The 23,117-nt window shown below is 44.8% G+C and overlaps 1 protein-coding gene across 1 annotated transcript; it reads left to right on the plus strand.

Moving 5' to 3' along the window:
• The first annotated feature begins 4,071 nt into the window (after positions 1-4,071).
• ESM1 (endothelial cell specific molecule 1) lies at positions 4,072-14,059 on the plus strand. The gene is made up of 3 exons (XM_060235989.1): positions 4,072-4,724; positions 10,640-10,795; positions 13,438-14,059. Exons 1-3 carry the CDS (start codon positions 4,424-4,426, stop codon positions 13,536-13,538), a joined length of 558 nt encoding a protein of 185 aa, XP_060091972.1. The 5' UTR covers positions 4,072-4,423; the 3' UTR covers positions 13,539-14,059.
• The last annotated feature ends 9,058 nt before the right edge of the window (positions 14,060-23,117 follow it).

The following is a 23,117-nucleotide window of genomic DNA, read 5'->3' on the forward strand; positions in this document are numbered from 1 at the left end:
ATGAACAGTGTATTTGTTTTGTAATCTTCCTGGAAACATGGAGAATATTAGATCCAAATAATGTTGGATCTCTTCCAGATGAGTTTGCTGTTGGAGGGTTTTTTTTTTTTTTAAATCTGAGTTTAAAAAAAACCCACATCTGTGTTAACATTTCAGTTTTATCACCTTGTAAAGATAGTTTCCTTGAGGAAATTGAAAAGTACCAGAAATCTCTTTCATCCCGTCAGATATTGTTTGGTATTTTGCACAATGAGTACTTCCTAAATATATTTACAGAAGAGGCCTTGAACAGCTCGCTCATGCCCAGCCAAGAGAGTGTTCTATCCCTTATATAATTGCCATTCTATATGCTGACCTTTTAGACTTCTTTGTCTGGCTGTTACCAATTGCTGGTTCACACTTGCTGGCAGCCACCCAAGTCAGCACCTCCGATACAGTTGCCAGCCTCCACGTAGTAACACCCCCTCCCCCCAAAAAATACCATGAACAAATCACTATGAAAATATACTCTATTATTCAATATAAAATCGTGAAATTTTCTATCAATATTTATAACATTTTGTCTCTCTTCATTCATATAGCAATACATATTTATAATGTCCAAAATTCAACCAGTAACCCAAATTCCATCCAAATTCCTCAAGCAACTGAAGTGCTTGTGCTGTAAAGATTAATTCCAATTCATCATTGAAATGATCCAAGTTCTGCACATTGGGAAATTGTTGAATTTCAGGCTGAGCTGTTTTGCATCATCTATCACCTGGATCTTTTAACTGGATGCCAAGGACTGAACCTGGAACCTTCTGCATGCAAAGCAGATGTTCTTCTGAGCCACAGCCCAGATGATAGTGTTGGGTTTATTTTTCAATGTGGCACAAGATGCCTTTTTTCATTTTGTCACAGCAGACTAACATGCAAGCCTGTAGCTGCCCAGGGCCCAGAAGGCCCAGCCCCCTGAGAGTCTTTTGGGGTCCTCACCCCCATCCTAGGGCCACCCCTCTCTCACACAATTTAAATCATTCAGGAGGGACACCCAGGAGCAGCCTCCTGCACTATTTAAAGAGTCTGCCGATCAGCAGGCTCTTTTAAAGCATTTGAGGGGCAGTGGCCACTCCTACAAGGAGGTAGAGGAGCAGCTCCTGGCTTCTCCAACTTCCTGTTCTCATCCCATGGCCCACCATGCCTCCCTGTGGACCCTAGCTACAGGGCTGCTAACATGGCTACCCCTCTAGAATCTATCTGTACTGTTTCTCACCTTCACAACTATCTACTCAGTTTGTGCCAAGATTTTGTTAGGGCTTAGCCCACTAGACATGTTTTAACTTCCCAGCCAGGATAATGATGAGAAGGAATGAGATCAAACCTTGAAAATAAGCATGGAGGCTGGGGGTCTTGCCTTGCTCCAGCACTGGCTTGGCTGATGGATTCAGCAACATCTCCAGATAGGCATGTGTTTGCCTCAACTGTGCTATAGCAAAGTATCCAGTCTCAGACTACTTCCACATGGGTCATCTCAGCGGGGGTTTTCCCTGCTTCCCTACAACATTGTGGCAAATTTGTGCACCTCCTGGGTTTTGTTGGCTTTTCTTCATTCTTTCTCAAACCTTCTTTGCTCCAAAGTTTTGGAAAAGACTGAATAGCTTTTGTGTGGGTAGGCAAATTTAGATTTCCCTCACTCACATGGCAGCCATTTGTCTTGAGATTGTTCCTGCAGCGGCTGTTTCCTCCGCCCACCACAGTAGACTTTGAATATTTTAAATTGGCACTAGAATATCATTACATCAATGTAATATTATAACAAATATGCATACCAGTTTGAATTTATACCTTTTAATTTTTTGTTGTTGTAAAAGTCTCTCATCCTTTTTATAGCAGAGATGGAAAGGAACAGAGTGTTACTTTTTAAAAAAGCTAGCTTGGAATTGAGAGAAGTTGATATACATGGGCCACTGGAATTTCCCTCCTCCCTCCATCCTCTCACCTTATTAGCCCTGCTGAGAGCTTCATGGCTGAACAGGCATTTGAATCTGGGTCTCTCTGGTCTCCTAGTCCAGCACTCAAATCAATGGTGGTAGAAGGGAATGATTGGTACAAGAGATTTGCCAGTAGACCAGTATGGACAATGAGGGTCTAACATACCCATCCTTTCAATAAAGTTGTCTGCTTGTAAAACTCATGGGTCACCATAAATTCACATGCAGGGATTAAGGCCCATTTAGAGATTTACAAACTTGAGCAGAACTGTGCACTAAGTGAGAGCCACAGATTGTAAAATAACTGTTTGAACAGAGAAGTGACATGCCTAACTTTTTCCTATCCACCTAGTCCCCTATCCTTCTTCTTACCATTGACTTAGGGTTGCTTCAGATGTTCCACAGAAGAACAGAAGGGCTTCTTGTGGGGAAAAGTACATTCTGTCCTGGGACTGGGAGAAGGCACATCAAAGAATGAGTCATGCATGCATCTGGAAGCAGCTCTCAGGCTGGTTGCTGGTAAAGGAGGGAAAGCAAATTTCAACATCTTATGCTCCATATTGTACAAAATAATACTTCCAGATTTCCTTCCATAGGGAGATGCACAAAGGATGAGAGCAAGAAAGATGGGGGCATAAAAGTTCACATATTTCTCTTTCCACATTATTGTTGTTCTAAGAGGAACCGAACATAATTGGAACCCATAAGAGTTTTCCCCTTCAAAGACTTATTTTGTTCAAGCATTGTGTGATAAAATGCACTTTTGGAATTCTAATTTGAATACACCCTATTAGTTAACCATGCAAAAATAAGTAATATTAATGAAATTACAGTTAGATTAAAAACAACTGGGACAGATCTGACTTTTTTGTTTGTGGCAAGGGGTCTCTGACTACACTCTGCTTTCTACTTCCATGTTCTGTGCTGTCTTTAATGCTGCCTGGGGCAATGAAGAGCAGGGAAGGTGCAGTAAAAGGAGAGAATGACTCAGCAAACATGTAACTGATAGGTACACTTCCAACCAAAATATTTAGCCCATGTTCACACCACACATTATTGTCCCTGATTAGCTTTTCCATATGCATCCTTCCCTCCAATCATAGTGCTGGCTTACTGGATCATTCTATATAAGCAGATTAATTTTTTGCCTTTGGCATTCCAGCTATCTGGAAAATATGATCAATAGAAGTGAGCATTGTGATTTAGAGCAACCTAGATTATGAGAATGGGAGAGATACAGGAAAACAGCCGCTGGGTTGATTAACTAATCCAAAGGGTTCCATTAAGCTCTTAAAGAATTAAGCAAAATAATGAATTAATAAAGTGGAATGAACCCGAGGCCAAATAAATTATCTGTATATAACCCTAGGTTTTGATGGCCAGATTGTATCTATCTGTCTCTGGTCTCCTTACTTCAATTGAGCTCTGCTGCCTCTATCTTGAAATGGCTCTGACAACTTGACATGATGACCAGTAAACTGACTGCTGTTAACTGGAGTGTCTCAAGTTACTGAGTTGGGAAGGTGCAAATACCTTCACCCTTCAATGGATCCAAACGGCCCTAGAGATGATGCAGAAAAGAAAAGCGGGTCTCTTGAAGCTCAGGAAGGGAATAATGGCTATAGCTGGACCTTTACATCTGGAGACTGAAGGCTGAATGAAAAAAATTAAACTGACAACCATCTAAGCCTTCAAGGAAGATGAAACCACGAGACCCTAACATCTGTTTACTCTGTTGTCTCTGGCCTTTGAATGCAATGCCCAGTTATCTTTGTGGCTAAATATTGACAGGATTATTCTTTTGTTTCCAAGTATACTTTTCTTTAACTTTAAATGTGTGTTGTCATTTTCTAAAGCAATGACCAAAGAATCAGGGGTTCAGAAAAATGAGATTAACACAGGAGCCATGCAGTTAGATATATGATTTTTCCTACCGCATTCAAGGAACGACTCCTATAAGAGAAAGGTCTTATTTGCCAAGGGATAGACCCAGTGTTAAAACAATTCCTGTCCTGAAGGAAGGTATGTAACCTACTACTGCTCACCTCCCCCGCCCTGCAAGCACTTTTCTGGCAGACATCCTTGAGCATTTGAGACGGATGTGAGAGAATTTTCAGTCCTCATTGCAAAACAACCCAACTAAACATAACAGATTACATCAGCTCAGGCTTTTCAATTCCTGGATGGCAGCAGCGTGCTAATCCAGCCTTCATCCTGGATTTCGCAAAGTAAAACAAGGGAGGCTGGCAGGACGACAGAACTGCCAGATTGAGGAAACTGATGACGACGGGCCCTTGTGGGCAATACGGCTGTATAAAGCTAAAAAAACCCGGTAAGCAGATCTTCAGCTACTACTTCTGGTTCTTCACCATTGTGCCTCACAGTAGAAGACCTCCACGCTGATTTCTCAAACCATTTGTTAAGGAATTGGGATTCCACCCACGAAAGAGATGAAGAGTCTCCTGGTCTTCCTTCTGCTATTGGCACCCATGCATGCTGGATCTACTTGGAGCGGGAAATATGCGGTAGACTGCCCTGAGCCTTGTGAGGACACTGCATGTAAGAACCCTCTGCACTGTAAGCGGACGGTTCTGGATGACTGCGGCTGCTGCAGGGTATGCGCTGCAGCCTTGGGGGAGACTTGCTACCGAACCGTCTCGGGTATGGATGGAGTCAAATGTGGCCCTGGTCTGAAGTGCCAGTTTTATTCCGAAGAAGATGACTTTGGAGATGAATTTGGTATCTGCAAAGGTAAAAAATGGGCACTGGAGATGGTTGTCATGGCAATGATGGAAATGCTCCATGTATAGAGGTTGGGAATGGCTCACAGAAAAATGTGCAATTAGGACTTAAGATAGAAAAACAGCTATGGTGAACGCATTGCCTTGGCACGGTGAAAACGCCTCTGCAAACTAAACAGACGCAAATGGTAATTTCTTACTAAATCATTCCTATACGGCTTGCTTAACTCTTATTCTCACAACCATTCCACCAGGTAGGTCACCTTTGCTGTGTTTTGCATATGGAGAATCAAGGCTGACAAGCAGTGATTTGCCTAACAAATTTGGGACTTAATCCCTTCATAAATCAAGAGACCATGCTAGCTTTATTGACAGGGCAAAGGACACATTTGTCTGCTGAATGGGAGCTATATGAATAATGGGTGATCTTAGGGCAGGACCATAAAAAGAGTGCAATGGTTTTGACACTGATCTGTGCCCCTGACAGAGATGAGCAAATGGTTTTTTACGACAGCCAAATTTGTGTAATAAGGAGAACTCTCACATCCACTAAAGTAAATATGGAGTCGTTGCACCAGGTGAGCAATCTCTCATTCCTTCCTATCCCACACCATCCTTAAGATGGTTGCTGTAAGACTTCTGAGTCCAGATTGATGCAACTGCTTTCCCCTTCTCCCTTCTTGAGCATCTAACAGGTGCTTGGTACAACCAGAGATACCTGTCCTGATTGGCTCAAACAACACATGTTTAGCAAAGCAAAGTTCAGGATGAGCTGGGTGAATCCAGGTTATACCACTTCAAATGGCTGGTGGCTGTGTGGATCATATTTATTTAAATTCCTCCACATAAAAGTTCCCTGCTTATATTAATCAGCACATCACTGAGAAGGCTCTGTTAAATCTTTTTTCTCCAATGCCCTTTAAACATTTTCCCCCAGTTCCTCAGAGGAACACTATTACATACAATCCTTCAACCTCTAGTGATACAATCTGGAATTCTGCCACTTCTCTTTACCACTTCATTCTGAGGAAGGTGTAGATTGACTCTTTGGCTCCTCAAGTACACTAATGTGCATGCAGTCTTCTTCTGCTCTTACAGTTCCTGCTTTGTGTGTGTGCGGGGGTGGGGGGGAGAGGAAGGCAGGCTGGCTTCTTCAGAGATCCTGAGAGTCCCATTGATAAAACTGCCATAATTCTGATGGAAAGGGCATCATTATTATCATAAGCCTTTTTTTCTGGAAAAAGAGGAGCTGGAACTCTCAAGAGGGAAATGAAGGAGAAATACATGACTGCCCCTCATGAACTTTTAAACATTTGTTTGAGAATTTGGACTCTGATGGGTAAGGGGAGTAACTTAAGTTTTTTGTACTGGCTCTCTAAAGGAGCTTGAAGAAGAAAATGAGGACTTTCACCACCCTGGACATTTTCCTTACTGATACCCCATACATCCTTTGGATCTTGCCCAATGTGTCACGCTCAAGGGCTCATGTCGTTGGCTATATACATGTTTAAGCACCTGCAAAAAGAGGAATGAACAAAGTAAACTCAGTTACAGCTAGCAAGGCAAGCTAACAAGCTCTTCCCAATTCCACCCTCCCCCCCACCAACACACACTATTACACTACATTTTTATGAACACATTTTGAATATGATGTAATCTGTGAAACTGCTTTCAGAAAGTAACCATGATGGCAGGTAATGATGCATAACGAATTCTTATTGTACAAAGTGACAGAGTCTGTGAAACGTCAGTTGCTTCCATAATTCACCTCTAGGTAATGCAACATTTGTTTCATGCTGCCTCAAAGTCCAGACGCATTTCTTGGAAAGCGAATCCTGTTCCAAGTTAGCAGCACCCTCTCCAGCATAAAGGAACTGAGAACCAAAGTCTGAGGAATCATCTGCACCTTTGTAATGGCATAGCTGCACTTTTCATAGTTTATGACGAAGCAATCCCTTGGCTGTCATCAAAAAGCATTTTATGCAAATCATAAACACCTTCTGACTTCCATCAAACTGACTTCTAAGGTAGTGTGCATAAAACTGTAGGCTTAGACCCTATCCAATAGTGCATGTGTGCAATGGTAGTGCTTACGTGTGTATGGTCCTATGAAAAAAGGTACAATTCTGTCACGAGGTGCGGAGAACAGACTAGATTCAACCCCATATCCACTCCCAAATATCTAAATAGACCCATTGCAGTTTATTTTAGAGTCACCCAAAATGAGCTAGGTAGTCTTACAACACCCATTCTGCGTGGGAACTGTACAAAGAAGCTTGCAGAACAGGGATTGGAGTGCGTAATTGTTTTTGAGCCCATCTTATGCTTTTGTCATTCAAATGAACATTTTGATCAGTGATTATTTTTTCTATTTGCATCAAAGTCCCAGGAAGGCTTTAACTGAAAGAACCCCAAAATGTTTTGCGCAGTTGCAGCCAATGCTTTAAAACAGAGCTGAATTTTTGGGTTGGATAATCATAAGCCCTAAATGAGTCTGCATTTTACCAAAGCCTCTTTTGAGATATTGAGGGAAGTCCAAGACAAATTACAGTTTCATAAAGAGAAACTACCATTTGTGGTTCGAAGGAAAGGACTGGATTAATATTTCCTTTTTCAGTTCCTATTACAGTTACATCCTGGAGCCAAAATAGTCTCTGAAAGTAAACAAGTGTGTCTGTAATATTCAGCCTTGCTGATTGGTCCCCCACCTATCAATCAACTGAACTTTTAGCTGCTGATTAAACTCCACAACCTTGCTTACCAAAGTGGGGCTGAGCCATGTAGTTCTGCTACACTCATCATTCAAAATTCCTCAGTGCTTCTTGACCACATAAAATTAAAGCACTGACAAAAAGATTTTTTTTCTTAAAAGCTTGGGGTGGAAAGAGTAAGCAACTGTTTCTCACTATAGTGGCAAAGCAGCTAGCAAGTTGCTGCAAGACTTTAGATATAAAATCCAAAAGGCACACCTCAGTGTAAGTTCCGACAAATGGCACTTGCAGCCTATGTGTGTAGTGTGTTGTGCAGTCCCCATAGGGTTGCCAGATCTTCCCCCCTCCCCCCGACCACAAGCGGGGATGAAAGGGTAGGATTGCAATATTCGGGGATGGCACATGGGCAGGACAGGGTCTTCAATGGGGTGCAATACTACAGAATCTACCCCCCCCCACCCCAGCAAAGTATCCATTTTCTCCAGGGAGGTTGATCTCTGTAGTCTGGAGATGAGCTGTAATTCTGGGGGATCCCCAGTCTCATCTGGAGGCTGGCATCCCTAAGCCCCCCACAGGGCAAATACCACCCCAGGCCATTTTTGGTGAGGAAAATGGCACAGAGGGGAGGCTGAAGCTCTTTTCCTTGTGCACCATGTCCTGAGCCAAGGTGGAGCCTTACAAACTTGGGGAATGAGTACCCAGAAGGGAAAGCACTGACAAATTGAAAGCCAGGTCCAACTGGTTACAGTGCATCAAAAGTCGAACTATGTATTTGATGCTTGGTCTCTCATGGAATCACCATGTGAGTCTCTGAGTTGGATCCTGTCACCTTTTCTGCTCAGTTTGCTCTGATTCACCTTCTCACTATAGCCACCATCCTGTCCACATGGACCTTCTTTCCAATTGGAAAAGCCAGTAGTTTTCTACCCAATATCTTCCACTTGATCTTTTCTTTTGTTGCAGTTGAATAATAATGACCTACAGTTATTGGGATTTGAGTGGAGTTTTCCCTTCAAATTGTAAATTATTCTGGGGGGGAAATCAAAGGAGCAATGCTGGTACCGCAGGCACACTTCAGTGATAATGCTATGTGTTCTTCTTTGGCATTAAAGTTAATTGAGCTCAGAGGGAATGATGTTTGAATAAACTTGCACATATTGACCTGTTAAGGAGTCAAGAAATCTGATAATGCTTAAATATGTTTAAATATGTGCAAATAAATACATTTCAGTGCACACACAATTAGTTCTTTATATCCTTTATATTTGCAAGCATGCAAAGATTGCAGTTCTTTTACTGTTCGCAAGTGTATTTATCAATTGAAATAGTATATGGACAGGCCTGGGTTTTCTTAACCTTAAGAGTTGGTACATCACTAGCTGCTTGATTTCAACAGTTTGTATTTCTAACCATAATAGTTGGTTCCTCCTGAGGTTTATATTTTAAAGGTCATTTTTCTATGGGAAAGGCAGAGATTAAAGAAACATAATTCCGAATTTCTTTGCAAATATCTTTAAAATGTATCCCTTTGTTTCTGTGGACAAATATGAACATGTGTACAAAATTGCAAAAGCATTATTATTTATAAATATATTTCTGACAGTGTTTTCAAATTGTTCACCAGTTGTATTTATATTCTGCTGTTCTTCCATCATAAAATGGAAGGTGATGTCCGTCAGTACATTAGGGTATCTCCCTCCCACCAGGTACTGACTAGGCCTCACTAAGTTATTAAATTGTCAGAATTCAGTGCCAGTTGATGTAGGTTTGCCAATCCCCAGTCAGGGGAACGGGATCCCTCAGTTTGGAGGCTGTCCCCCCACTTCGGGGTCATCAGAAAGCAGGGTGGGAGGGAAGGAGAATGTCTGCTGGGCACTCCATTATACTCTATGAAGACCCATTCTCATGGGAGAGCCAGTTTAGTGTAGTGGTTAAGTGCGCGGACTCTTATCTGGGAGAACCGGTTTTGATTCCCCACTCCTCCACTTGCACCTGCTAGCATGGCCTTGGGTCAGCCATAGCTCTGGCAGAGGTTGTCCTTGAAAGGGCAGCTGCTGTGAGAGCCCTCTCCAACCCCACCCACCTCACAGGGTGTCTGTTGTGGGGGAGGAAGGTAAAGGAGATTGTGAGCTGCTCTGAGACTCTTCGGAGTGGAGGGCGGGATATAAATCCAATAGGTATAAAAGAGAATTGATCTGTGAGTATCTGGGTCTCAGGAGGGGCTGTTTTTTAAGGCAGATGCACCATATTTTCAGCATAGCATCCAGTGCCTCTCCTCAAAACACCCTCGAAGTTTTAAGGTGGACCAGGGGGTCCAATTTTATGAGTTGCAAAAGAAGATGCCCCTATCCTTCATCATTTCCAAATGGAGGAAAGACATTTAAATGGCATGCTATCCCTTTAAATGTGATTGCCAGAATGCCCTTTGGAGTTCAATTGTGCTTGTCACACCCTTGCTTCTGACTCCACTCCCAAAGTCTCCAGATATTTCTAGAGTCAGACGTGGCAACCCTAGGCTGATGTAATTATGGCCATAAGCAGAGATGGCTTTAAAAGAGAGCCAGTTTGGTGTGGTTGTTAAGTGTGCGGACTGTTATCTGGGAGAACTGGATTTGATTCCCCACTCCTCCACTTGCAGCTGCTGGAATGGCCTTGGGTCAGCCATAGCTCTTTTAAGAGTTGTCTTTGAAAGGGCAGCTTCTGTGAGAGCTCTCTCAGCCCTACCTACCTCACAAGGTGTCTGCTTCGGGGAAGAAGATAAAGGAGATTGTGAACCACTCTGAGACTCTGATTCAGACAGAAGGGAGGGGTATAAATCTATGGTCTTCTTCTTCTAAAAGGCAAATAAACAGATTAATGGAGCCTGTATCCATCAACAGCTACCAGCCATGGTACCTGAAGGGAAGTTCCATATTCAGAGGCAGCAAAATTCTGAATCCCGCTACTAGGAGGCAGCATCAGGGGGGGACCTTAACTTTTGCATCCTGTTTGTTGGCCCTCCAAGGCAAGTGGATGGACACTGTGTAAAACAGGATTCTGGACTTGATGAACCAGTGGCCTTCTTATGTTCTTAGAGGTGGCCGCGTAACCTCAGCAAGACCTTCAATATTAAACAATTTTGGTTTTTTTCACATGAATAGGATAATCACAGCCTTCCATCCATGAGAAATGAATTGCGTTAATATATGTGTTGCTGTTTTATTTTTTTAACCAGAATGTCCTTATGGCACCTATGGACTAGAATGCAGGCGAACGTGCAATTGTCAGTCTGGAATATGTGACCGAGTAACTGGGAAGTGTCTAAAGTTTTCATTTTTCCAACTGGCGGCTTCAAAACCCCCTAACAGACGAAAATTAATTTCACATACAGGTAAACTCATATGCTATTGATTTTCTTACTGCCACAAGTTCCTGCTGCAGGCACCCTGAAATGAATGGGAACCATACAACATCGCTGTTATGCCCTTGCAAACATTTTTGAGGGATGGAGTGACATGTCATTACCAAATGATGCTTGATTTTGGCAGATGTTTATTTGACAATAACTAGCCATGCAGGCTGCTTCCACAATTGGGGGGGGGAGCTTCCCCTAACTTGCACTTCTCTTCCTGTCTACCCACTCTCTTCCTGTGCCCCCGCCTGCTTGCAGTCCCTCCTACCATCTATGCCCTGTCACCTGCACTACCAGCAGCCTTTCCTTGACAGTGCGGGGCAGTGCATGCAACTGGAAGCACCACCTCCATGGCTTCCAGAAACTTCGCCACTGCCACATACCACCGGTATGCCTTCCTTGGTGTCACTGGGCAATAGGTTCAGCTGGGAATACAGTTGGCACTGGCAGAGCATTTGCAAGCAGAGAGGGAAAGGGGGTATGGGTGAGTAGTAATGAAGGAATGGGAGTCTGTGAGGGCTGATGAGGGCTCTATCAGAAGCCTTGCAGCCATATCCTGGTAGCTGACTTACCTCAGGATATACTGATGCCAGCCATATAGCATAACTGAAATATTCTGGGAAATGAAGTGGAATACAGCTCAGATGGTAAAGTGGACTATACCACTTAGGATTGCAGGTAGTGGACCATATTTGGGGATTTTCCTCAACATTAAAACTGCCTGCTAATAGAAAACCAGCATAACACACTGAAAGCAGATTTTTCTCCCAGCATGCCATTCTGTCTTCTGAGAGCTCAACCATATCATTCTCTGGCATACATGACAGAAGACTTAGTGTAATTATTAGGAAGGCAACTGCAAATACATTTAATATTGTAAATATTAATATTGCTAATGGAATGTAACTGCTTAATATTTTAATACTGGAAATAGTGTTTATATTTTCAGGGTTAAAATAAATTGTTCCAAGAAAGGGTAAGATCATTTTTTTATCCAAGATAACTGCATGGATACCATGAAGAATTTCTGTGAGTGGAAGAGAACACAATGTTTATTGATTTCCCCATCCTACTGCAGACCATTGACTGCCCCATGCCATTGTCGGGGGCGGGGGGGGGGTCCCCTTTTGAAAAGAAGCAGCATTTCAGAGGATATTCTGTACTGCAGTCACACTCTGCAAACAGAAATCCTTTCCATCCATGGGGCATTTGTGATGGATCCAAGTCACTGAGGCACAATAGCAGCATATTTTCATAAGGCTGAAACTGTCTGTGGCATTCACATAATACAGAACATTATTTATGATTTTGATCAGTTGAATTTTCAAAAATGGTATGATGAGATTTGTTAAGTTCATCAGGTTAGAAAATCTATAGCCCACAAGGTGTTCTGACATTAAAATGGAACTCAAGGCATCTGACAAAAATGAAAGTTTAATAGTCAAAATACAAGTCTAAAACAAGAAAACCCCAGACTAAAAGATCATATTCAACATGGCAACTGCATCAGTTAAGTAAAAGCATCAATAAAACAGCAGTGAAAATGTGTTGGATGTAATATCAATAAATAAATAAAAATAGCAAAAAAAAAGCAATCAATCAAGAAAAACTGTGGGGTCATTGTAATGTAACCATATTAATGGAAGAATACAGCCAGAAGTTAATTTGCTCAAGGTCAATTAGGAGAGCTCAAACAGAAATGAAAAATTAAACTAACGCTCTTGGTTCCCAATCCCTAGCCTCCATTTAAGGGTGCAATCTTAAACAGGTCTATTGTGAGGTAAATCCCATTTTATTCAGTGGGATTGACTGCCAGGAAAGGGTTCTTAAGAGTGCATCCTCCATGATTTAAAAGCTTCCTTGTACTTTCAAAGAGTATTCATTCATCTTTAGACTTAACTAATCTAAGGACTCCCCTGACCTGAACAGCGCAGGCTAGCCCAGTCTCATCAGATCTCAGAAGCGAAACGAGGCCAGCCCTGGTTAGTGCTTGGACTAACCAAGGAAATCCAGGCTTGATACTCAGGTGCAAAACCACCGCTGACTGTCTCTTGCCTTGAAAACCCCACAGGTCACTGTAAATTGACTGCAACTTGATGGCACTTTCCACCAACAATATGAGGACTATCTGAGATTAATTTTGTATAATAGACATACAGCAAAATAGCTATCAATTGGAAGACTGGTCAGCATCATCGATGCAAAACAACTTCCTCATATGGGGTACAATCCACCCTCCTCCCCAGTGAGCTAAGCTTGCAGAAGTAAATCTTAAGAACCTCAGTGGATTCTTTTTCCTCTTTTATGTGTCTACTTGACTGCCCTTAACTGGGTGCCAGTCCCAGCCATAAATACAGGTGTTTTCTCAAAGGAGAGATTTGTGTGCCTCTGCCACCACCAACCAGAGTTACACTGTTCAAAGTTCATTGAAATTGATAGGTTTAGAAGGATGTAACTCTGCTTACCATTACACTAAAAGTACAATTACACTGTAAGTACAATTTTTATTTTTAAAAATCAGATCAATTTCATCTCCCCCCCCCCCCCCCTTAAACATCTTTACCAAATGCTGCTATCTGGGGAAAAATCTATTTCTCAAGGTTGTTTTTTTTTACTTTCAGAAAATGACATGGCATCTGGAGATGGAAATTCTGTAAAAGAGGACATTGCCAAGGAGAAAGCCATTCGCTCACCAATAGTGAAATGGTTAAATCCTCGCTGATATCAGGCTACATGTGCAGGACTTTCAAACTGTTACTTTCTTCAGAACTGTTGGATGTTCACAGCTCACTTTAAGAAAGGTAGATCTCCAGCAATGGAAGTCTGTAAAAATCTAAATCTATGTATCGCAGGAAAAAGAGCAAACTTTCAACATAGACTGTGTATAGTGTATATGATGTTTAGGATATGTTCTGAGAAGCATTTGAATGGTAAAATGTATTATGAACTATTGAATGTAAAATATTAACAAAACTGAAAAAACCCTTTAAGCAAGTCAGCCATCTCAGTTGTGCAAGTCCTACACCTAGTATTCCTTATGCTCATTTAAAACTGACATCCTTGTTTTGTGTACATTTGGATATTGCACAGAAATGTTGAAACATTTGAAGCGAATATTTCCTGCATTTCTGGCCTTTTAACCTCCCCGCTTCTTTTCTTTCCTTCTGCTGTGTATATTTATTGGGTTGGATCCAGACAGCTTTTCTACTGCTGGAAAAAAACCCTTTGACCACTGAAGAAGGCTTTGGGGGTTATGGAACTTGCATGTACAAAAGTCACATGGGACAAGGGCTGTAGCATAGGGAACTGGTGAGAATGCACAAAAAACTGGCTAGTTCCAATCATTTGGCTGGCTGAGAATCAATTTCATGTCTCTAACAAAGCGGCTTGTAGCCAGCAATAGTTTATGCTTCAACCAATCTGTAAAATATTTGGTGCAAGATTTCTTTTTGTTTTCTGATGCACAGGTTTGACTTGTATGCCCATTATCCAGTTGAAAAGATATCAGCAGATAGAGAAACACATACTTTTGTACTGGATTTTGGCTTTAGGTTATAATCCTGATTTTGGCGTTAGGTTGTAATCCTGTACTCATAGGGGGTGGTTAAATTCAAAAGACTTGAATGGGATTTCATTCAAGAGTTTGCTCCTCTCAGACTTGGCAAATAGATTAAAAGTACATCCTTTATATTTAAAAGAAATTACTTTGCACATTATGTATTAGTCATTTCAAATCTACCAGAGATTAAACTATGATAATTTTTAGGGAATATTTCCTGTGCAAGTAAATTATACAAGCTACTGATAATATGTAAACATAATAATTATGAACAATATAAACCATCCAGGAAAAATAATAGAAAATCTGAAGTGAAAATCTCTTTGTCTAAAGATTAGTGTAATTATGGGAGATCCCCAGGTGCCACCTGGAGTTTGGCAACCCTAGGAGAGAATGCAGGAAAAAGAGACTTGGTGATCTTTCAGGAAAGGGAAGGAGGAAATAGAGGAGAAGGGGGAGAAATTAGATGCCTCCACCAAATCTTTATGAGTTCCTGCTAGTTATATCTAATAGGCAATCTATGCCCCTTCTGCACAATTTCCCAGATGAGAAGATCAGGAATAATCTAGTGCACAATTCAATCAGATGAAGCCAGCTCTAAATCTTGCTGAGTTCCGTTGGAGAGTTAAGTAACTTTTTAAATGTCTCCCACTAAAATAAGTGGCAATGAAAAGTGCTTAACTGTGTTCTACAAAAATGTGATTTTACACACTGTGAATATTTTCTAACATTTACTTTTCTGCAAGTAAAAAAAGATGGCCTTAATTTATTGGGTTGAACCTAGGAACTGCAAGCTCAAGGCATTTGCAGAGGGAGCTATTTCCAGCCCAGCCCTCATCTCGACATCTCCTGGAGATCTGAAGAGCTGTGCTGGCCATTCTTGGCCAGAATAGCATACCACACAAGAAGTTGCAGTGAGAAAAACTGAAGTGAAATTGCCTTTCCCTTCCTTCTTGCTTTGATCAGACAACTGAAGTATGAAAACTGCATTGGATGGCCCTTTCTCTCACCATGTATTTGTTGGTGCTAAACCAATTGTTTCATCTTTCAATAGCCCCTTCGACCATGTTGAATTTGTATGGCTGAGTTCAGGACCTGAATGTCAGAGCTTATAAGGAAGGAGCCAACACAACCAAAATTACAGAAGTGCAAACAATCTCTCTGTCAGAAAATGGATCATTAGAAAGGAATGGCAAGTTAAAATCTGATGTTTCTCCAGGAAATTTTTGAACAGAATCAATACAAGCAAGACCTTTGTCTGGTTTGATGGATATGATGAGAGAGTTTATTTAAATAGCGCTGTGAATATTGACATGAATCTAACTCTTTCATTGTTCTTTGCCAAATACAGATGACTATGACTGCTCCCCAAAAGCACATGTAATAAGCAACTAATTTTGTAAGTGTATATCTTTTATTATTGTTCAATAAAACTTAAAACAGATTGGTTTCTTTATTGCTGCACAAATAACAAGTTTAAACACATTAAACAGAGTTTCTCCTGAAGCAGACATACAATTTATATATCAGGGACTCTGGCTTCCTTCTCATATTGCAGCTCTTAAACTGCAACCAGTCCTAATATGGTAATGTGTGTAGTATAGCCAGGAGATCCTAAGATTGTCTGGCAGCCTGAAGTTCTAGCTCTTCAGGTTGTGAGCTGGACTTGTTTTTAAGGCAAGAGACATTTCAGGAGTGGTTTGCCATTGCCTCCCTCTACATCACACCCCTGGCATTCCTTGGAGGTCACCCATCCAACTATTAGCCAGGGCCAACCCTGCTTAGCTTCTGAGATCTGATGAGACTGGGCTAGCCTGGAGCCTTCAGGTCAGGACACAATGAATGAAGGAATACATAGAAGACAGTTCCTGGTATCTGCTAAAGAGCCTGTGTGGTGTGATAGTTATAATGTCAAACTAGCATTCTCAGAACTGCTGTTGGTTCCATAAGCAGGGCCAATTAGAAAAGCACAGATTAGGGGTCTCAACATATGGATGAGAAAGTATTGCTGGGTGCAAGGGTTTAGATTTGTTAGATACTGGGGAACTTTCTGGGACAATCCTAAACGCTACAAAAGAGACAGGGTTCATTTGAACCAAAGGGAAATGATGCTGCTGGTGCTTAAAATAAAAAAGGTGGCAGAGCAGCTTTTAAACATATTGGTGGGGTGGGAATCAACACAACAGAATTTGGGAGTGAGATTTGGATGACCAAGGAGGGCCACGTGCAGAGACAAAGAGGCCAGGAGATACCAGTGTTGTTGAAGAAGGAAACACATTTATTATAGATGTCTATAATAAATAAGTACACCCCCATTTTTAAGGACCTAATATATTCACCCATAACTATTCCATCAGGGAGTTCATTGCCATAATGTTTTCTAGCTTATTCAACTCCTTAAGCAGAGTGGTAAAGCAGCAGTACTGCAGTACTGTGGTCTGAACTCTCTGCTCATGACCTGAGTTCGATTCCGGCGGAAGCTGGATTCTGGTAGCCGGCCCAAGGTTGACTCAGCCTTCCATCCTTCCAAGGTTGGTAAAATGAGTACCCAGCTTGCTGGGGGTGGGGTGGGGTGGGGGGATGTAAAAGACTGGGGAAAGCAATGGCAAACCACCCTGTAAAAAATCTGCCATGAAAACGTTGTGAAAGCAACATCACCCCAGAGTCAGAAACAACTGAGACTTGCAGTGCTTGACTTTGAACTTGAGTCTGGTGCTTGCAGTGCTTGACTTTGGGCTGGTGCTTGACTTTGGACTTGATTCTGAGCAGGACTTGAGATCAAGATGTAAATGTTGTTGCACCGGTTGGGAACAGTGACCACAATGCTATTAAGTTACTCTTGAAGTCCAACACCGTAACATTTGATTTCAAAAAAGCTTTACAAAAATGAGGGGACTGGTTAGAAGGAAGCTGAATGGGGGACTGAAAAGAATAAAATCCCTATAAGATGCCTGGAAAGTATTTTAAACCTCACTAACTGAAGCCTAGATACAATACATTCTCCAGGTTAGGATGCCTGCATGGTTAACCCTAATGACCAAGTCAAGGAAGCCACAAAAACAAAAAGGTTTCTTTTAAAAAGTAGAGAGCTTGCCTTAATGAACTGAACAGAAGGGAATACAGAGGCTGGCAAAATATGTGTGATTTAATAATTATACAAGCAAAAAAGAGAATTTGAGGATAGATAAAAGCATCAGATCAAACAATAAGCATTTCTTTAAATATATCCAGAGCAGGAAACAAGCCACAGAAAAAGCTGGGCCTTTGGAATAAAAGGAATTGCTAAAAAGAATAGACCATGGAATAAAAGGATTGCTAAAAAGAGAGTGGGGACATGGCAGAGAAGCTAAATGAATTATTTGCATATGTGTTAAGTGCAGAAAGGATATGGCATGTCCCCAGGTCAGAGCAATTATTTTCAGGAACAGAGTCAGAAGAACTGGTAAAATCAAGGTGACCAAAGATGAAGCTCTCAGCCTCCTGCAGAAATTAAATACTGATGAGTGAGTCCTGATGACATACAACTGAGAGTTCTTAGGAAGTTAAATGTGAAATTATTGATCTACTAACCATCTAGAGTAACTTGGCACGAAAATCAGCCACTACACTGGAGGACTGAGAGTAGCAGACATTGTACTCATTTTTTAAAAAGGGGTCCTGTAAAGTACTGGGGTCGGCGCAGTAAGAGACAGAGTCGGAGAGTGATTTCAGCAAGCTTTACTTCAGGAACACCAACACAAACTAAGCTCTATTCAAACCTCCCGCTCCTTTTATACAATTCTTGCCCCCTTCTGATTGGACCTTAACTATGTACATGGATTGGCTATTTACAGAGGCCTAAGGGCCTATCAGGGTACAGTATGAGCCTAGATGTTGATTGGCTACTTATGTTTCAATCCTTCCCCTGATTGGGCACGCTTAGGCCTTCTCTGGAACCCTGGTGTGGAGTACAAGCTTGGCTTGTTCAGCTTCCCTCCAAAAGTAACAGTTCTCCATTTGAACCTAGGACACAACACCCCTCCCCCCATAGTTCCAGCTATCAGGTGACATAGTCCTGGAGATATGCCGGAGGGCGGCGGTCTCGTGTCGAGCGTCGGAGCTCCGAGGGGACTGGGCGTTCTGACTCGGTTGGTGGTTCCGCGGCTGCAGAGCTGGAGACATCTGGGACGGCGGCCCCGGAAGACCTGGGTTCAGCTGCGCGGTCGGGGGTCTCCTCCTGCTGGGCCGAAGCGGGCTCCACGGAACCCTGTTCTGTGTCAGGCTCACGGGGACTTACGTTGTCCGGATCTGGAGCCTCTGACCTTGGCTCCCCGGCAGGCAGGCGACCACGGAGTTGGTCAATGTGTTGCCTCAGGAGATGTCCACCCTCCAAGGTCACTGCATAGGAGACCGGTCCTGTGACGTGGTCCACCTTTCCAGGGAGCCAGGCGGGGCCAGTGGTGGCATAGTTCCGTGCCCACACTGTCTCACCTGGGTAGAACCCTCTGGGGGCTTTAAGGTGTTCCGGCGCCGGTCGCCTGTCTGGGGCTCGGTCAGGGTGCAGCTTGTCCAGCAGGGTGGTGATGCGGCGGCCCATGAGGAGTTCGGCTGGACTGCGACCTGTGGAGGCGGTGGGTGTGGTCCGGTAGGCCATTAGGAAACACGCCAAGTCTTTTGGCCAGTCTGAGGGGCCCAGACGGTTCAAGGCCTCCTTTGCTGTGCGCACCATCCGCTCTGCCTGGCCGTTGGTGGCTGGATGAAACGGGGCAGAGCGAATGTGGCTGATGAGGTTCCTGGCTAAGAAGTCCTGGAACACTGCGGACGTGAATGCTGTGCCGTTGTCGGTGACGATGGTCTCCGGCAACCCGTGGGTTGCAAAGATGGCCCTCAGAGCCGTGATGGTTGCCTGCGATGATGGCGAGGGCACCTGGACCACCTCCAACCACTTGGAGTATGAATCCACTAGTATGAGTAGAGTCCGCCCATGGAAGGGGCCAGCAAAGTCCATATGCAGTCTTGACCAGGGGGTTTTGGTGGATTCCCATGGTTGCACTGGGCCACGTGGGGGGTCAGGCCTTGACACCTGGCATGTCGGGCACCTTTTAACCCAAGCCTCAATTTCTGCATCGAGGCCGGGCCACCAGACATAGCTTCGTGCGAGAGCCTTCATGCGGACTATGCCCGGGTGTGCCTCGTGCAGGGCTCTAAGCACTTGGTCTTGCAAGGGTTTGGGGATGACGACTCTGTTGCCCCATAGTAGGCAGCCTTTGTGGGTGGATAGTTCGTCTTTCCGGGCTGCAAACGGAGTAAATTCCGGCCCAGTCGAGCCCTTGGGCCACCCCCTCCCCACCCAGTCCAAGACACGGGAGAGGACTGGATCATGAGCGGAGCGGGCAGCAACGTCGTGGGCGAGCAATGGCCTGTCCGGAAGCATGTCCATCAGTAGGATCTGATGAGCCGGGGCTGGATCGGGATCCACGTCAGGCAAGGGCAAGCGGCTCAGGGCGTCAGCATGGCCCATTGCCTTGCCCGGGCGATGCACTAGGGTGTAAGTGTAGCCGGCTAGAAAAATGGACCAACGGAGGACCCGTGGGGACAACACCTGAGGGGTCTGCCGGTCTGATGCAAAGAGGCCCAAGAGGGGTTTGTGGTCCGTATAGAGGGTAAAGGGCCGGCCGTAGATGTAATCATGAAATTTTTTGACGCCGGCCACAACTGCCAACCCTTCTTTGTCGATTTGGGCGTAGTTCCGCTCCGCCGACGAGAGGGTCCGCGAGTAGTACGCGATAGGGACTTCGGTCCCATCAGGGAGTCGGTGGCCCAGAACTGCCCCCACGCCATAAGGGGATGCGTCGCATGCAAGGACCAAGGGCAGGGTCTCGTCGAAATGGGCAAGGACGGAGTTGGACATCAGGAGGCCCTTGATATCCTGGAAGGCTTTAGCGTGCTGGCGGCCCCACGCCCAGGGTCGGTTCTTGTCTAGAAGCCGGTGCAGGGGTTCGGCCACCGCTGCCTTGTGGGGGAGAAAAGCATGATAAAAGTTTAGGAGGCCGAGGAAGGCCTGGAGTTCTTGCTTGTTGGTGGGCGCTGGAGCATCTCTGATGGCACGCAGCTTGGCGTCGGAGGGGTGGACCCCCTGGGCATCGATGGAGAACCCCAGGAATTCCACCCGATCCACGCCCAGGAGGCACTTCTCCCGTTTGACCTTGAGGCCAGCTGTTTCAAAACGTTGTAGGACTCCTCTAAGGCGGGCGGCGAATTCTTCAGGCGAGGCTGCAGCGATCAGCACATCATCGAAGAATGGAGTGACTCCGGGAAGTCCTTTTAAAAGAGAGTCCATGAGTTCCTGGAACAACCCCGGAGCCACACTCACTCCAAATTGCAACCGCTTTACTCTAAAGGCCCCCCGGTGGGTCACAATTGTTTGGGCGTTGGCCGTGGCCTCATCCACCGGCAGCTGTTGGTAAGCTTGGGCCAAGTCCAACTTGCCAAAAATTTTTGCGCCGGCTAGGGTGGCTAAAACGTGGCTGACGATGGGCACAGGGTATGCGTGGGCCTGAAGAGCCTTGTTGAGGGTGCACTTATAGTCTGCACAAATCCGCACTTCCCCACTGGGCTTGACTGGAGTCACGATGGGCGTTTCCCAGGCTGCGTGGGTGACAGGCTCTAGTATTCCCTGTGCAATCAGTTTATCCAGTTCCTCCTCAATTTTAGGCTTGAGCGCGAATGGAACTCGCCGCGCTTTAAGCCTAATAGGCCGCACTGTGGGGTCGAGGTATAGTGTAACCGGGGGACCCGTGTAGCAGCCCAAGGTGCCATCGAAAACGGCCGGGAACTCTTCGCAAACCTTCTTAAAGTCCACTCCGACAGTCTTATTGACCCCCCTGATCTCTATTCCCAGGGGCTTGAACCAGTCGAGACCCAAAAGGTTTGTAAGGTGGTTCTTGACCACTAGCACTTGTAGCTGGCCCTTGAACCCCTTGTATTCGACTGGGACCAGGCCCACTCCCAAGATAGGCACCTTATTCTTCTGGAAGTCCACTAAGGTAAACCCCGGGTCCCTGAGACGAGGCCTCAGCCTGGTGGGGATTTTAAAAAATGTCTCTGCCGCTATAATAGATGATGCTGACCCAGAGTCCACCTCCATTTGGCAGGGCACCCCCCCGATCTCTACATTGACCCGGATTTTGGAGGGCCTGACTGGCGAGGGTAGGTACTGTACCGGGTATTGGTGGGCGTGGAGAGCGTCGGTCTCGAAGTCTGGCTGGCCTTCGGAGTGCGCAGATCTTTGCGGGACGCGTGCTCGGGATGTGGATCTGCAGGCGCAGGCGATGTGGCCTTCCTTGCTGCAGAGTCGACAGGTGGCATTCCGGAATCGGCAGGTCTTTCGCTCGTGCTGGCCCCCGCAGCTTGCACATGCAGGTGGTGTCTTGTGTCTCATGCCCTGTGGGGTATGGGTGGTCTTCCTTCCTGCTGAACGATAGCCGGTTTGTAGAGCTTTGTCCTTGTCTGAGTCCTCTGTAGATGGTTCAGGGTTGATCTGGTGTGCCGCAGCCTGTCTTGTCAGCCGTGGCCCTGCTGATCTGCCCTTCTCCCAGCTGGTGGCCACATCGATTGCCTTTGTTAGGTCGCACTCGGAGAGGGACAGGAGTTTCTGTACTAGTTTTTCGTCCCTCAAGCCCCATACAAACTGGTCGAGAAGGGCTTCGTTGAGGTCTGCGAAACTGCATCGGCTTGCCACCCGGCGCAGGCTTGTCAAGAACGCCATCGTGGTTTCACTTGCCTTCTGTGTCCTTTGTCGGAAGTCCCAGTGCCGGGTGAGCTTGGTTGGCTGAGGCTGGAAATACTTCTCCAGAGCGCTGATGATGTCGTCCACCGGCGTCTCTGAGAGCTTCCTGGGTTGGAGAAGAGCCCTGGCTAAGTCCACGGTCTCCGTGCCACACGTACTGATAAGCAGAGCTCTCTGCATGGTAGTCTCTGTAATCTTCCGGAAGGTCAGGTATGACTGGAAGCCTTCGACCCACGAGTCCCACAGCTCGGGGCGATCGATGCTAAAGGGCTGCAGGAGGTTGGCTGGAGCCTCCATTCTTGGCAGCGTGTCTAGGCGGCTTGCGAGATAGGGTGTGCGCAGAGCGGAGGTGGGGACCCAGATGGCTTGGATTTAGCCACCTTTCCGTGTTCCTGGTTCTGTTGCTGGTTCTTACTGGCATCCCATCCTCGTCGCCAGTGTAAAGTACTGGGGTCGGCGCAGTAAGAGACAGAGTCGGAGAGTGATTTCAGCAAGCTTTACTTCAGGAACACCAACACAAACTAAGCTCTATTCAAACCTCCCGCTCCTTTTATACAATTCTTGCCCCCTTCTGATTGGACCTTAACTATGTACATGGATTGGCTATTTACAGAGGCCTAAGGGCCTATCAGGGTACAGTATGAGCCTAGATGTTGATTGGCTACTTATGTTTCAATCCTTCCCCTGATTGGGCACGCTTAGGCCTTCTCTGGAACCCTGGTGTGGAGTACAAGCTTGGCTTGTTCAGCTTCCCTCCAAAAGTAACAGTTCCCTCCAAAAGTAACAGTTCTCCATTTGAACCTAGGACACAACAGGTCCTGAGGGCAACCAGGAAATGACAGGCCAGTTAGCCTATGTCTGTCTGAGGCAAATTAGTAGAAACTGTAATCAAATATAGAATTATCAGGCACAAAAAGAACAAAGTCCACTGAGGGAAAATCAGCATGACTTCTGCTTCAATATTTTGAAGTACC

Source organism: Heteronotia binoei, chromosome 4, assembly GCF_032191835.1.
Source record: "Heteronotia binoei isolate CCM8104 ecotype False Entrance Well chromosome 4, APGP_CSIRO_Hbin_v1, whole genome shotgun sequence".
Classification (NCBI taxonomy): Eukaryota; Metazoa; Chordata; class Lepidosauria; order Squamata; family Gekkonidae; genus Heteronotia; species Heteronotia binoei.

Excerpts from the sequence above, each read along its gene's own strand:
- ESM1 (XM_060235989.1), top strand. The coding sequence starts at position 4,424 with ATGAAGAGTCTCCTGGTCTTCCTTCTGCTATTGGCACCCATGCATGCT. Across the intron at positions 4,725-10,639 it reads TGAATTTGGTATCTGCAAAG|AATGTCCTTATGGCACCTAT; the intron begins GTAAAAAATGGG and ends TTTTTTAACCAG. Across the intron at positions 10,796-13,437 it reads AAAATTAATTTCACATACAG|AAAATGACATGGCATCTGGA; the intron begins GTAAACTCATAT and ends TTTTACTTTCAG.